At 42.7% G+C, this 16,229-nt stretch overlaps 1 protein-coding gene across 2 annotated transcripts in view; it reads left to right on the top strand.

Annotated features, from left to right (window-relative positions):
• LOC121633890 (gamma-aminobutyric acid receptor subunit rho-2-like) overlaps nt 1–14,947 on the top strand; it is a 63,786-nt gene extending 48,839 nt beyond the window's left edge. Inside the window, exons 7-10 of one of the 2 annotated variants that reach the window (XM_041976195.1) lie at nt 7,065–7,205; nt 8,589–8,741; nt 13,865–14,061; nt 14,149–14,947. In XM_041976195.1, coding sequence (XP_041832129.1) covers nt 7,065–7,205; nt 8,589–8,741; nt 13,865–14,061; nt 14,149–14,463 — 806 coding nt within the window. In that variant the 3' untranslated portion in view covers nt 14,464–14,947. Of the gene's footprint in view, nt 1–7,064; nt 7,206–8,588; nt 8,742–13,864; nt 14,074–14,148 lie in introns of both variants that reach the window. The other variant, XM_041976194.1, reaches the window with a different exon arrangement.
• Nucleotides 14,948–16,229: the final 1,282 nt, after the last annotated feature.

Below are 16,229 nucleotides of genomic sequence, written 5' to 3'. Positions count from 1 at the left end.
TGTCCCATTTCGCTGAAAACAAAGAGGTGGAGAAGAATATGGATTTGTACGATCCCTTAAGCGGAAGACAGTTCTGGATGAAACACAAGTGGAGTTTGTGTTGCTGGAAAACTCAGCGGGCCTCCTCCAGGAGAGGGGAGGGCGCTGGTGTGGCCAAGTAATGTTCCTAGGGTGTAATCTATTACCCATGATCAGAGTCCACAAGGTGGTATTCAAAGGGACTGGATATGGAATAAAAACTGATTGAGTGGGTGTGGCATGCGGCACCAGTCCACAAACATAGCAAACTGTCAATTTTGTCAATTTATGAGCAAACATATTGGCAACTTGCCACCAAAGATTTTCAGTGTGATCATGATGCTGGAGGATGTGGTCGTCTCGGCGGTGTCTCCTGAAGTAGGGTGCTTCTGTCCCCTGCAGTCGTCTGGCGGGTTGGGGCGAAGCTGGGGTGCGTTGTGTCAGGTGAGGTCCGGTTGGATCCAGGTACCAGAGGAGGGAGGTGACAAGGATGAAGAGGATGACGCACGACCATCCCCTCACGGCAGCCTGGGTGTACTTCATGTTGTCACGTGGAGAATGGACTATCTCACACGTGGCTGACCTCAGGGATTATTCTGCCCTGTGGTTGAGAGGTCAGCTGGAGCTCGGGTTGGTGTACCTTGGAACCTCCTACAGTGGGATGTGTGAATCCACGTGGACCTTTCAGTGACCTTCACTGCTGTATGAGTGACCAACAGGACCTGGAATGGACCCAGCCACCTTTCAAAACGCCAGTGCTTTCTTCTCGTCTCCCGGACCAAGATCCAGTCTCCCGGAACCAAGGAGTGGAGCAGATCTGATGCTGGCGTGGCAGGCCTTCCTTACCCACACTGTGCACCTGTGAAAGAACTTTCTGTTCAAAAGGAATCAGAGATGTTATTGAGAATACCACCTCCCTTTTGTCACATGGTCCACCCCATGTGACAACCTAGTGACCCAAGGGATGAATGATAAGAAAGGCAGGGTTGTCCATCAGTAGCGCGCACAATACCTGCAGAACCAGGGGTGTATGGAGGAATAGTCAATTTATCAAAAAAAAAAAAAAGAACTGATATACATCCCATCTGTGTAAATATGTCGCATTATCCTAGATAAGAGTGAAATTGTACACAAAACATCAAAATTCTTGTATGCTTGAATCCTGAAGTTGCCTGTTCCGGCATCCCCCTGTAAAAACAATCCTCATCAGCATAAGCACATGTGTACATGGTGATATATTCCACTCCACCTGTAAAAGTTTATCCCAAAATGTCACGAGGGTCAAGTCATTTTTGATTTTAAAATGCACATACACATATTTTACAAAAAGAGATGTAGAGTAGACGTCTCCTCCTCCTGTAAACAGATTATCAGACCTGCTTTTCAATGACAATAAATGTGTGTAACTGTTAATGGCAGCAGAATTAACAGCGTTATAAAACAGCAATCAGCCTTCTGTGGAAACAATCCTGGATAAGAACCTGCTGGAAGAAAAGTTCATTCAATATCAGTCCATCAGTCGTCTGTCTTCAGGTCAGAGTCAGAAACTTTGTCAAAGTCACGTCAGTTGTTCTGCGCAGAAAGGCCGAATCAGAGCAGGTCAATTTTCCTGCATTCATGGGGATCCTTAAAGTTCATTTTGAAATTGTTTGGAAAACATTAATTGTTTTGGAGATTTTTATTATTAATGCTTTCAACTCCAAGATGATATGGACGTAAACCCAATTAAAATTCTTTTAATGATGTGTCCATCATCAGCCAAATTTGCTCGAGCAGCGCTTTCCTCTTTTAGTCTTTTACAAAACCCTTTTTTCATTATTATTATTTGTATAAGAGAATCAGTTTAAAATATCCATGGATATCAGACCAATATGAAACAAGTTTTAATTTTCTTCTGGTATCTCTGGTCATCTTATAGTGCATTTTCCTGTTTTAATGCAGAGCTAACAATGACCTAAAAGTAATTTTATCTGCCTCAACATTTGTTGTTTTAGTTTTTTAAGGTTTTCTTTGTTCTACTAAAAGTAATTTGCATACAGTTACATCTGATAACAGTTAATAGAGGAGCTCCTTAACGTAATTTAATTCATACATCAGCATTTTCTTTAGGTCTTAGGAAATTCCCTCTAAGCAATTTATTTATTGATTCATCTGTTTTCAGACAGATTTCAGATTTTTAGTTTGCTTGACTGAAAAATAAATCTATTATGTTTTCAGTTTGTATCTTTAAAACTGTTTCAGATTCAATTCTTGTTTAATATGGATTATAGATACCGTACCAAGAGTACTAAAACCCTAATCTAAGCCATTTGTGAAAGACAAAATAAAATAATTAGGACCCAGAGACACATGAACGGTTTTGGTGCAATTCACGCACACACTTAAGGTTTTCAGGAAATCAGGGGACTTGCAGTTTGCATCACCACAGAGAACCAAGCATGGAAACTGCCATTCAGTATTTACAGAAATGTACATAAGGATCAGTATGTTGGCATTTCCACCTCTGGCAGGAAGGTTTTACTCACTCTCACTACTTCAGCTGTAGTAATGAGAGAGATACCATCTTATCTGATCTTGGGTCAACGGTTAGACGGTAATCTGGAGAAAATATAACTTCATGTGTCAGTGAGTAACCATTAGAATGCATCTGAAGGGATAAAATAAACAAAACATTATTTTCATCCCGTTTTACTCATTTTCTTCTCCTCTATAAATGAGCCGATCAGTGTTGGATAACTGAGGAAAGGTTGTTGCCACCAGCTTGCTAAGCATGTTCTGTTCTTTCTAAATCATGAAAACAAACAAGACAGGGTTCGTAGCTCATCATGTCATGTTATGTGATGTCAGTAGCAAGCAAGTACTTCGTTGCAGTGAGCGTGCGTGTATTTGTGTATGTAAAGGTGTCTCTAGTTCCAGCTGTGAACTAGTCTTTTGTGTGTGAAATGTCTAGACGTGAAGCTTCTTCTGTTTACTCTTTAACACTTTTTTCCATAAACGATGTAGATCTGCTTAACTTCAATAAAGATTTTGAATTAAATCATTAATTATTTGTGGTAAGAAATCAGAACAATCTCACCATCATTGTTTTAACTGGTCACATGACTGCTTCCATCCCCGAGTCAGCTCTGCCGTGGATCAGTCAGACGGCAAACTGCCTTTTGATTTTTATGGCCAATGACCTTTTTTTTTTTTTTCACCACGTGGATGTTCTCTCTCTGGTCAGTAGAACCGGATGGTTTTCCAACCTCGGGTCTTCAGCACCCACCTCTCGGTTCGCCCCTCAAAGTCCAGCGGCCACACCACCTCGGAGCTGGACTACAGAGCTCACAGTCAGTTTCTTGTCCCAGTTCAGTCTTCTTGTCCTCTGAACAAAACGCATGATCAGGAGCGTTGTGGAGGATGGTGTCCTACCATCCAAAAACAGATGTTTACTCGTCCATCAAACATCTGGTTTCAGTCTCTTTGAAACTAGGATATTGTTGGATATCAGATGTCTTTGTTTCTTCTCTTGAATCTTGTAGAACATCGGGTGGTGTTGGTAGATATGGGCATCCGTATCAGTTCGTGGGACATGGTGGTGATAGAAATTTTATATATATATATATACATATATATATAATCAGTGGGTCTCTGCTGACTTTTATCCCGGTGGAAGAACTGAGTCGGGTCAGGTATGCAGCCTGTGAGCTTCAGGAGAGGGTGTCTCCGACGGAGACGGAGGAAGGAGGAAAAGAAGAAAAAGAAAATAGGGTCAATATTTATCCTACAAAGATTATGCATGTGTCTGAGGAAAGTTGCAAGTGTTTTCTCTCAGAGATTTGACAAAGCTAAAAATAAATCTTCAGTGTGTGTATCTAATTTCCTTTAAGGTAAAAATTGTTTATGTTTGACAAGGTTTAAAGAACACACAAATTAAGTAGAAAGAACACAATAAAATTAAAGCATTGTCCATAAGAAAGGACTGAAAGGACTGAAAGTCTTATAAAAATATTTTATAAATGCAAATACAAGTCAGCTGAGACTCAAAAACTGTGGTTTTTCAAACAACCAGTTTTTACAACCCGAAAGTGTCCCTGTATGTATTAAGTATTCTGGAGCAGAGCAAAACATTTCCTCAGCCTGATCAGATCATTTTACATTATCTGGATCTTTTCCAGACGTAATTTTAGCATCTCCTTCTAATTTAGTTTTTACTGTTAAGGTACCCATTTTATTTCTTCATGAGATTTCTCAATCCTACTTAAACTGTTAGACAGTGCTTCATTATTACCGGCAGCGTGTCCTCTCTGTCTGCTGCTTCGGAATGTGAGGGAAATATCCAACCACACACTTTAACACTTTAACTCTTTCGTTATCTTCTTATTATTTGGTATCATTATTCTTCCCTTTTATGCTTCAGCAATACACTTATTTTATGTAATATATTTATTTCTTCTTTAGTTATTTTATAAGGTGCACCTATTTGACATACTTATATTTACCCTTAAATATTATTGTTTGGCCCTTTTATTTATTTATTTATTTATTCCTTTGTTACATATTGGGGAGTCCCATTTACTCTCCTTCCCCGTCACAGCTGTGTTTCCCATTATGCAGCTAGGACGTCTCCTGCTGGATTTTCTCTCTGTTTTCGGGTTGTCCAAACCCAGGCACAAAAATTACTAAAACGCCTCTTATTACCACTGAAGTTTTCACTCCAGTGCCGGACTAACTCTACCCTACCGCAGTAGAATAGTGACCTACCTTGCCTCACAAGATAGTGGGACCCTGCGAAAAGGAGCAGTAAATGGGAGTCCGATATGAAAACTTCTCACCGTGTGTGATTCTGGATGCTGCTCCACATGCAGACTTCGTTCTGGATATCAGTGGTGCCTGAACGGAGTCCCTCCACCGTCCCCTGTCGGTTAAGGCTGACCCAGGGGCTGAAGAATCCTTCAGGATGCGCAATCACGGGTTCTGGTCCTCCGGTCAGTCACTCAAGATATCCTGCCGACAACGCCAAATTGTTGTGGAATTTTTAGTTATCAAAGATCACACACTAAGTGAGAATCGAACAAAGTATTATTTATTAAGAGCTGATCAGCAATGAGGGTCCCACAGTCAAAGGAGTTTGTCTGTGTGAGTCTCGGGAGATACAAGTGAGCTTGGTTAATATACCAGGCATGAGCTGATAACATCACAGTAGGAGGTCATTGTTGTAATTTCCTCGACATAGCTGTCAACAAATGTTAAGGTGTCAAAAAGGGGGAAGGGTGCAAAAGGAAGCTAACTAAAGTCTTAACATTTGTTGAGTGAAAGGGGGAAGGTGTGAGAAGGAGTTCTTATCTAAATACACAGACATACAAAGTGTAACCTACAAACTATAAGGGTATATGAATAAATTTTCCATTACAGCGGCCACTGGCAAGCTGCCGGATTTCTGTGCCGGTGTGTGTGGAGCTATGAACAATCAGCCTTTTGGAGTTGCAGGAGCTAAATCTTAAACTGGAGGCTATTCCAGTTCTGGATGGCAAACTGGTTGCGATTTCTGAGCTTGTACGTGAGGTGGTCACCAACTTGGAGAAGTTGTCGGCTCGGCTGGAAGGAAATTGACCCACAATTCGGATGATTGGAGCCGCCAGTGGGACCACTGAGAGACTCAAGGCAGATGAAACAGCTCTGGCCTGAACCAAAACAAATGCTGTTATCAAATTCGGCTCCCTGTGCTGGCCTTGGATGGCTGGTTAAAACCTCCCTGGAATGTTTTGTTGACGGATGCTCAGTCCCCCCACCCTCCTCACGGGCAATGGACTTTAACCTGGATCAGCTCCCAAAGATGCCCACTATCATCAGGCGGCAGAGACGATGGAGAACTGGGGCAAAGTTCATATGCTCACTTCTACGCACACACATGCACCACACTCAAGTACACCACTACAGATACACCTCCCCGTGATTCCCTGCCTGGGTTGTCCCTCCCCCCTCCCTCCACTCCCAGGCAGCGGGTTGATTGGACGCGCTCAGCTGCGTCTGCACTTGCTGCGATGGGAGACTCCTCTCCTCCCCCGCCACGTGTTTCTGATGTTGTGAATGTCTGATTTTTGTTCTTTATGTACTGAGGAGTGTTTTTTGTATCTCAATAAAGGGCCCTTAGGCCCAGTGTGGAGATGCCTTTTTTTATCCTCTCCAGCTACATCTTACTCCCCTAATGTTACCTTTCTCCTATAACTAAGACAAGGAGCTCTGTAGAAACGGATGCTGCCTCAGTATGCCTGTTTGTGTTATGTTGTTGTTATTGTCTAGTCTTGGATGGGTTGTACTGGAAACACAAATTTCCCTGAAGGGATTAATAAAGTATTTCTGATTCTGATTCTGAATCCTGGGGCCTCATTTCTAAAGCTGGTGTAGGAACAAAAATCGGCGTGTGCCAAATGTAGTCAACTTTTGGGTTTATAAAAACCAAACTTGACGGGAGAATGTTCCTACCTCCATGCAACTCTGACCCAGACGTACGCACAAAATTTAGGAAAACGGGAAACAGCAACACCAACGGTCCAGAATAAAATGAGGTGGAGAGTCTGCTGACAACGTTTACCAGTCAGTAAAAGAAGGCGAGAGAATGTGAGAAGCAGCTTCCTTAGCTTCTCTTTTTTATTGTTGTCCCAATTTCCATCAAGACCGTTTCCATTTCCTTGTCCTCCTGGTTAATAGCGGTGATGGTTCCCTCTGCACCTGCAGGACTTCCTCTGAGGACACGACTGCTGCGGTGCTGGGTGGAGTCTCTGGCTTCACCCTCTCCAACTACAGCTGCAGCCCTGCCCACCCAGCTGGAGCACCCCCCACCCAGCTGCAGCACCGCCCACACATCTCTGTTGCATTCTGGTTTTGTTTACATTTTTCACAGCATCCCAACTTTCTGGATTCTTGCGTCGTACTAAGTTGTTTTTGTGGTTTGCTCTGCATGAGCAGCTGGTTGAACAGCTGAGTTTGTGAATTTGTTCAATTTCTGGACTAGAGCTGCAAACTGCTTGTAGTTGTAGATTTAAATTCTGCTTTCTGACCCTCAGACGCTTACACCGATGAGGACTTGATGCTGTACTGGAAAAGTGGAGACGAGTCCCTGAGCACAGACGACAGGATTTCTCTCTCTCAGTTCCTCATTCAGAAGTTTCACACCACCTCCAGACTGGCTTTCTACAGCAGCACAGGTTCATAAACCCACACTCCATTTGTGTATTAACCTGTAGCTCTAAGACCCTGTGGTTACTGTATGCTGCGATTATGGAGGCATTTGAAATAATTATTCCTCTAATTCTAAAATATTTCATTCGTCAGAATGAGTGAGACAAATAAATAAAGTCTGCACACCAGAAGCTGATCCTGAAAACTGGATGTGACATTTCTGGCGCCTGCCCCTCTTCAGACATGACTCCGTATTCCTGAGTGAACCCAAGTGAGCAGAGTTCTACGAGATCAATCAGCTAAAAGATCAGAATTAATCATATCAGCTTGCTTGAATCTCTATAAGTCAAAGACATAAATGCTCAGCTTCCCAGACACAGGTTTACTTGTTAAACAGGCCAAATTCTGGTGGATTTTCATGTTTGTTGTTCAGCTTTGTCTTGACTTCTCCAGCAGCTTTACTCTTTCTGCAGTTGGATAAGTAGGGCGTGGAAGCAACGCTGAGTCCTGCTGCAGCTTTGCTCTGTCAGTTTCTACATTATTATCATGTAGCATCCATCCACTGGCTGTTCCTGCTAATTCCAATGCAAGGTCACGAGGAGGAGGAAAGGTAGCCCTGGACAGGGAGGGTTTTTGCCCACAACCAAGCTCACGCTCTGGAAGAAGAAGATAAAAACTCAGGCCTCATGGTTGCAGATTCCTGACATGTGGTGAAATATCTTTGCCTTTTCTGTTATTTTTAGTTGTTTTCCCATTTACTGATATCTGGGATGTCTTTTTAATAAAAAAAATAAAATCAAAAAACAAGCTAGTGTTACTGATACAGGGTGTCATTAATCAGCAGGGCATGTAATAAAACCGTGTCAGGTCTTTAAAGTTCAGTTTAATTCCAGGGTTGAGGAATGTTAGGTCCCACCCTGGAACACACCACAGGGCAGCTTTAGAATCATTTACATGCAGCTCTCTGCAGTTCTGGCCCGCATCCTGTTAGCGGTGTGTTAGCATATGCTGCACTAAAGCAGACGGGACTCCGTCTCCATTTTGACAACTTTATTGTGAATATATCTTTTCTTAATATGTGTATTTTGTTGAGGCAGCTAGGACATGCAAAGTGACCACAATCCACACATGAACTAGCAGCTACACACACACCGCACACACCCACCGGACTGTAGCTCACATGTTAGCATCCACAACAGAACATACTAACAAAACAAACAACTTGAAAAATCACCTGAAGGATAAACGGAAAGAAAAACTGCTGCAGCACTTCTCCTGGAGAATGTGTTCGTTAGGATGTATCATGCCTTAATATTTCCAGGCTGCAACACTTACCCTCCATGCTACTTAGCCTGGTGTTGTGACCTCCAGCACGTTAACATCTGCTGTGTTTGCCTCTCTCTCTCCAGGCTGGTACAATCGTCTGTACATCAACTTCACTCTGCGTCGTCACATCTTCTTTTTCCTGCTGCAGACCTACTTTCCCGCCACTCTGATGGTCATGCTGTCCTGGGTGTCCTTCTGGATCGACCGCAGGGCCGTCCCTGCCAGGGTCTCCTTAGGTAGGAAGAAGCAGCACAATTCTGCCTGGTCAGACTCATGGAGGTGGAGGGGGGATGTGGTTGGTCAAACTCTTCATAAAGGCCACTTCCAAAGGGATGAAATTCCCTTTCACCCAACAAAAGTCAGCTTGTAGACGTTGTTGTTTATTTTGTGGACGCAGGTGATGTGACAAAAATACTTTCAGGTAAGAAGAAGAGCTCCGGACATCAGCTTTATGTAAAAAAAATGATGGTTTATTACAAAAAGTGACATCTTAAACAGATATGCATCTCTGTGAGGTCTCTGGCCAATTTTGAGAATCCCCCTGAAAACATGTGTATTATATACGTTTCAGACAAAGACATTCCTGAAGTCCTGAAGTGACCAGTCCTGTGAAAACACACATGTTTACACACATGGTGCTAAGCTTTACATCAGCCTGTTTATACATGGAGTCTAAAATTCACCACTCTTAGCAAGTTGCAGTCTGCTTAAGCTGCATCCCAGAATTATCCTAATCTATGTCAATTTAATTAAGCCCAATTATGAAATGCTGAGAATAAGATACTTCAACGTGTAGTTGTGTTTATCTCGGTAGATATCAGGATGACATGACTCAGCGTTCCCTGCTCTTTAAACGTCTGCATGATCTGGTCACGGTGACTGGCGATGGTCTTTCTTTTAAACTCCACCCTTTTTACTCAGAACAGACAGAATTTTATTACTTTCAGGGTTCCTTCACTTCGTACTGAGCTTCTCTCACTCTGCATCCAGGACCAGACCAGGATCCAGCCGGACCTTCATCCATCAGACCAACATTGTTTCCACTGTAGAATCTTTAACCCAGCACCCCCTAAACTCAGGTTCTGTTCGGACCAGAGGCAACTTATGACCATTGTGGTGACTCTCAGCTCCAGGGGAGGCCTGAGGAGGTGGTAGCTCCAACTCGCAGCTTCCAGGGAGGAAGGAGGTTTGTCCCACGTGATGGTTCGTAGGCTTGGGTCTGGAGGCTCGGTCTGCTGGTACGGTCTGGTACCGCGGCTCGGCTGGTGGTATCGAGGATTGGCCGTGAATGGTTTGCAGTGGTACGCAGGAGAGAAAAGTCCAGCTTTGGATCAGTCCCAAAAGAAACTGTCATGGTTGCTGCTCTGCTGAGCCTACAGCTCCTCATCACACTCATCTGCTCCACCTGGTGCAGCCCTGATTACTCACTCTGTTCACCTGCTCTCCTCCCTACTTAAGCTCACTCCAGTCCTTGCTTCCCTGCCAGATGGTCAGCATTGTTTTCCCTTGTTGATGTCCAGCGTTTACTCTTGTTGCCTGAGTCCTGTGTTTGACCCAGTTACGGCCCTTGGACTTCTCTTGCCTCATCCCCTGTCGGACTGCTCCTGCCTTGTGCTCTCCTGGATTTTGACCTGTTTTGGAACGACCACGGATATTCGCCTGCCCCAGCTAAGTAGTCTGCCTCCTACCCCTGTTTATGACTCTTGGCTTCTTAAATCTCTGCTTGTTTGGATTGTGGATCATCCTGACTGTTTCTGGAGTCCTTTCAGGATATTATTCCCTGCTTTACCTGAGGAAGGCGCCACCGCTTCCTACTGGACCAAACCCTGCTCATCTCCTCCATTACCTGGACTGAATAAATTACTTTCTTGGAATCTATCACTGTGTGTGTGGCTGAATTTCCGGGTCCTCAGGGAGACACCATTACAGAAACTGTAGAACTGGTTCTGAAGCTGTGGGCAGCCTGCGTTAACCAGTCGTCCACATTAAAGATCAAAATCTAGGATCAATATTAAAAATCCAAAAGATAAAACATGACTAAAGAAAAGAGAAGTATCAGCTGAAAAGGAATAAACTAAACGCAGTTAATCAGTCCAAGGAAAAAAAGGAACAAAATCAATCTGCATCTTGAATGCATGCCCAAAACCTTAGTATCTGATGATGTTCTTCACATCACAGCAAACTTAATTCTCCAGCATCATGATTCTCTTTTGCATTCAGACAAAGTGTCCTAAGAAATCCACGTCTCTAGGACTTCTGAAGGAGAGGAGCCATTTTTGAGCAGATTCAAGTACAACTCCTGACGAAGCTGAAGACAGACCAGACTCTTTGTTCTGAGCTCCAACAGTGTTAGTTTAAAGGCCCGCCCCACGAAAGGATACTGGACCATTATCTTGACCAATAAGCATTCAGGACTTTAGTGGTCGGCCCAGATAACAGACGTAGGCTGGTCTGATCATTTCATTAAGAGTATCAAATTAAACATTTTCTGAATATATCTGCATGTCCAAGTTATTAAAGCCTTAAATAAAACATCATTAAAATCATCCATTAATCGTTGAAAAGGCGCAATAAAAATAGTACGAAGATTTTACCTCAAACAAACACAGGTTAAAGTTTCAGATCACAAATGAATCAAGCTCGTTGATTAAACCTCATACAAAAATGATAAAGATTAAATGCCTGAGCATGGTATCAAGATAAAACATATCTATTTAAATGAACATTTTAAAATAATAAAAGTAGAATCTTTTACTCTTCATACAAAGTCTTTGGGACACAGAGAAACATTTTACATGCTTTTTTACCCTTTTGCTATGTAAGATAAACATTTCTTGGGGTGTTTCCAGATTTCCTGTTTCCAGTTAAGCAACCTTTTTTTTTTTTTCAGGCAATCTTATCAGTTGAGGGAAAACACAAGTTTTAGAGAGAACATGAACGACTTCAAAGGACAACGTCCTGAATGAAGAGTACCACCAAACACATTTTTAGCTGGTTATAAGATAAAATGTGTTGCAGAAGGTTAAAGTTCAGAAACTTCCCAGATCTTGTATATAAATGAACGAAGTACTCTGCAGTCCAGGTTGGAGAGAGTCGGCCTTTGTTGACCTGTGGAAGTAGAAACCAAGTCATAAATCTGAGTCCTGGGCTTTTACCAGTCAGACCCCCACTCTGGAGTGTTTGTAAGGAGAAAAATCCTCAAAATGTTTTATTCAGTCAGAATTAAACAAAAGTTCCAATCTTTATTTTCCGAGGCCGAGTCTGCTACACTTATTACATAAACATTCTTTTTAAATTGATTTATAAAGATGATCAGTTTATATATTTTAAATAAATTGGTTTAATTTAATATATGAAATATTGTATATTTCATTTATACATTATATTTCTATTTAACATTTATTAATCAAAAAAATTAATTATATGTACATATTTTGTTTATTAGACTCATTTCCAGATTTATTGCAGCCTCCAGATTAGCATGGATTCATAAAAGCAGCAAATATTTAATTCCAGGTATCTGGAACATTTAATATATAATATATATTTATTTTGAGTGTACATACGTGTCCTTTTCCACATGGGTGTAGTAATCCTGACTCCCTGAACTGACCCATCTCGTTCCCAGTCAGAAAGAAAAGATGGAACAAGTCCTCCTGTTTTTATTTCTTGTGTCCCCCAACGGGTACATGGACCGCCGTTTGAGAAACACTGCATCAGAGGAATTTGACGTTATTCTGAGGAACAGGAGAAAGTTTTTAGTGTTCTTACTATTTACCCTGCTCCAACCTTTCTATGAGCTCTAATTTCTATCTCGTTAGGACATGCAGCCTCAGTGAGACCGGATCCAGTTTCCATAAAGGGTTCTGGTGGAAGGTTCCAGGGTCTGCAGAGTCCGCCGTGTCTCTGGGTCAGATGTGCTGAAGCTGCCCATCACAGGCATCTGCTGTGTTCTCCTGCACGCCACGCTGGGCCTGTTACGACCCCTTTCGAAACCAGGGGTAATTAGGGTCCATAACAAAAGCAAACTGGATCCGGTTTAAAATAAGTACAAATATTTAATAATAAGTTCAAATATACAACCGGGTTCAAATTAACCAAGGACAACAAAATAACAAATCCTTAATATTTACAAACTAAAACTTATTTAAATCCAGTACAAAATCTAATATCTACACAAACCAAAATATCAATCTTCTCTTGAACTTTAACACAAAAATAGAGCTCCTTACAAATATCCTTCAGATAAAATTAGAGTTTATCGTACTTACTCTTACAAACTGTATAAACCAAAATACAAAATAGAAGGAGAGCTCACAATTCTAGCCATCAACAAACACAATAGTGTAACTACAAAATGAGGAAGGTAAAGCTCTTACAAACTGCAATCGGTACTCAGACCAGCTACAATTACACACACAATCCCAGAGTTGGTGGGCTGTGGGCCGAAGGAACACAGCTGCCCTGATTCCTGGCTTTGTCCCGCCTTGAAAGGTCTTTTCAGATGCTGATTGGTCGATGACGACTCGGCTCAGCAGAACCATAGTCCAATGAGATCCTCATGTCAGTCTCTCTCTCCAGAAGGAAGGCGGAAGCCTAGTGAACCAATCACCGGAGGCAGGAGTCCCCAGTAGGCCAGGTGAAGAATGACAAACAGCACCAACCTTACACCAGCCCAGGGTGCAGCCCTGGGACGTAACAGGCCTCATTCGCTGAACTTCCTAAGAACAAAGTTGTTCTCAAGTCCTCATTTCAAGCTTTGTACAAAGACAGAGGTGTTCAGGGACGTATTTATGTCCTGTTTTTGTCCCTAGGCCAGAACCACTCAAGAGAACTGCTCATTAGTTTCATCCTGATCATCAAAAGACAAAAGCAGAATCTCAGGAGTGTTTTTGTCCGACTTTTTTAAGAACTGTTGGTTATTTATAAAATATTTAGTAATTTGAACATTTTTTGGTGTTTACCTGCAGATCAGGAGCAGCTGGTACCTCCTTTAACTTACAGAGAGATCGGTACCGAGCGGTCTAAGAGGGAACAACATGTCTGAGTTTTCATTAAAACCTGAAGTACAACCTGAGACCAGGTTAAAGAAGATTTGTAAGAAGATGCTGGTGAATGGGAGCCTGTGATCTTCTGCTCCTCGTTTGTTTTTGATAGACATGGACCCAGTTTGGCCTCGCGTGGGAAGCAGGGTGTATGACAGACGGAACGTGTACTGCATCAGTTCCGCGTTGCTAGGAAACACGTGGCTTGAGAAACAAGCATGGAGCTGCCGAAAGTTCCATCATGCCGCTGCAATCACACGAGATTGTCATGTTTCATGTTCATAAAAAACATCTGTTTACTCTCTGTGCTTCAGGGATAACGACGGTGCTCACAATGTCCACCATCATCACCGGAGTCAACGCCTCCATGCCCAGAGTCTCCTACATCAAGGCTGTGGACATCTACCTCTGGGTCAGCTTTGTCTTCGTCTTCCTCTCTGTGCTTGAATACGCTGCCGTCAACTACCTGACCACGGTGAGGGATGGGAAAGACCGCAAGCTTAGAGAAAAAGTGAGGGAACAGGTACGTTAGCTTTCAGAAATCACTTTAAACCACAAATGTTGCTGGAAACCTGATTTTTTTCCTACTTTCACCCAGTCCCAAAGCCTCCCCTGCAGCTGTGGACTGCCTCACACTAAGACCATGATGATGGACGGGACGTACAGCGAGGCGGACGCTAACAGCCTGGCAGGGTATACCAGAGCCTCCATGGCAGCTGAGGATGCATCAGACAAACAGGAGCGGATGGTGGTGCATCTCACATTGGACAATGAGTCTGCAGGAACCAAGAAGAAAGGCATTCGGGGCTTTCGGATCATCCAGAACACCCACACCATTGATACTTACTCTCGCATGATTTTTCCAGGCGCCTACATCCTGTTCAACCTAATCTACTGGTGTGTGTATTGCTGAGTGGATGCAGGTTTGCCTTAATTCCTGGAGTCTGCATGCTCATGGAGCGGGAGGCTTCTCTCCAGCGGAGCTTCATACATCACCGTTGGACTGAGATTAGAGAGCTACAGATGTTCCCCAACCACACTTCAACCGCCTCTGGAGGCTGCTTGACTCTTTCTACAGCTTTCTGCATCACTTTTGGGAATCTGCTGCCATCAGCAGCAGTGACTGCCTGACCTTACATCCACACCTGGTTCCACACTTTCTACTGGATGACAAGCTCTGAGCAGTTTACAGACTTCATGCTATCACAGGCATCAGGAGATCATTTGTTGTGTCATTGAAGAGAAAGCAAAAGTGTAATTTACAATGGTAGAATTTAGTTAATCCGGTTCCAGCTCATGTTATTATTCAAACCGGTCCTTTATTCTGGTTTATTGGGCTACTGAACTGGAATAAGACATGCTTGAAATAAAATGTATTTCAGCTGCATTCGTCCATTCTTGGCAAGTCAAATGTTTTCCATGAAAAGGTATATCAGATTAAATCTCTGCCTCGTTTAAAGTAATGCAGGAATGAGAACAGCTGTGTCCACGTCAACATCCTTCTTTATCAGTCTGTAAGAAAAGTATTTTCCTCAAATTTTCTAAATGTAGTGATATAGCCCCAGTTCCAACAAACGTTCAAAGGTAAACCTCAAGGAAACCAGATTCTCAGGGATCCACATTTCATCCCCAGTAGCCGATCACCAACACATCAGAGGATGAAACAGACAGTTCATCATGAGATGGAAAATATGAGCTGATAGTGAATCTGAGGCAGCAACACCTCTGTAAAAAGTAGTTCCAGAGTGATGTTCAGCACGGTGTAAAAAGTAGTTCCAGGGTGATGTTCAGCATGATGTAAAAAGTAGTTCCAGGGTGATGTTCAGCACGATGTAAAAAGTAGTTCCAGGGTGATGTTCAGCATGATGTAAAAAGTAGTTCCAGGGTGATGTTCAGCACGATGTAAAAGGTAGTTCCAGGGTGATGTTCAGCACGATGTAAAAAGTAGTTCCAGGGTGATGTTCAGCACGATGTAAAAAGTAGTTCCAGGGTGATGTTCAGCACGATGTAAAAAGTAGTTCCAGGGTGATGTTCAGCACTATGTAAAAAGTAGTTCCAGGGTGATGTTCAGCACGATGTAAAAAGTAGTTCCAGGGTGATGTTCAGCACGATGTAAAAAGTAGTTCCAGGGTGATGTTCAGCACGGTATAAAAAGTAGTTCCAGGGTGATGTTCAGCATGGTGTAAAAGGTAGTTCCAGAGTGATGTTCAGCACGACTGAAAAAGTAGTTCCAGGGTGATGTTCAGCACGGTGTAAAAAGTAGTTCCAGGGTGATGTTCAGCATGGTGTAAAAGGTAGTTCCAGAGTGATGTTCAGCACGATGTAAAAGGTAGTTCCAGAGTGATGTTCAGCACGATTGAAAAAGTAGTTCCAGGGTGATGTTCAGCACGGTGTAAAAAGTAGTTCCAGGGTGATGTTCAGCATGGTGTAAAAGGTAGTTCCAGAGTGATGTTCAGCACGATGTAAAAAGTAGTTCCAGGGTGATGTTCAGCATGGTGTAAAAAGTAGTTCCAGGGTGATGTTCAGCACGATGTAAAAGGTAGTTCCAGGGTGATGTTCAGCACGATACAAAAATTAGTTCCAGGGTGATGTTCAGCACGATGTAAAAGGTAGTTCCAGAGTGATCTTCAGCACGATGTAAAAATTAGTTCCAGGGTGATGTTCAGCACGATGTAAAAG

This window comes from Melanotaenia boesemani, chromosome 22 (assembly GCF_017639745.1).
Source record: "Melanotaenia boesemani isolate fMelBoe1 chromosome 22, fMelBoe1.pri, whole genome shotgun sequence".
NCBI classification, from domain to species: Eukaryota; Metazoa; Chordata; class Actinopteri; order Atheriniformes; family Melanotaeniidae; genus Melanotaenia; species Melanotaenia boesemani.
Note: the sequence above shows the minus strand (reverse complement) of the source record. Positions and strands in the feature narration are given on the sequence as shown.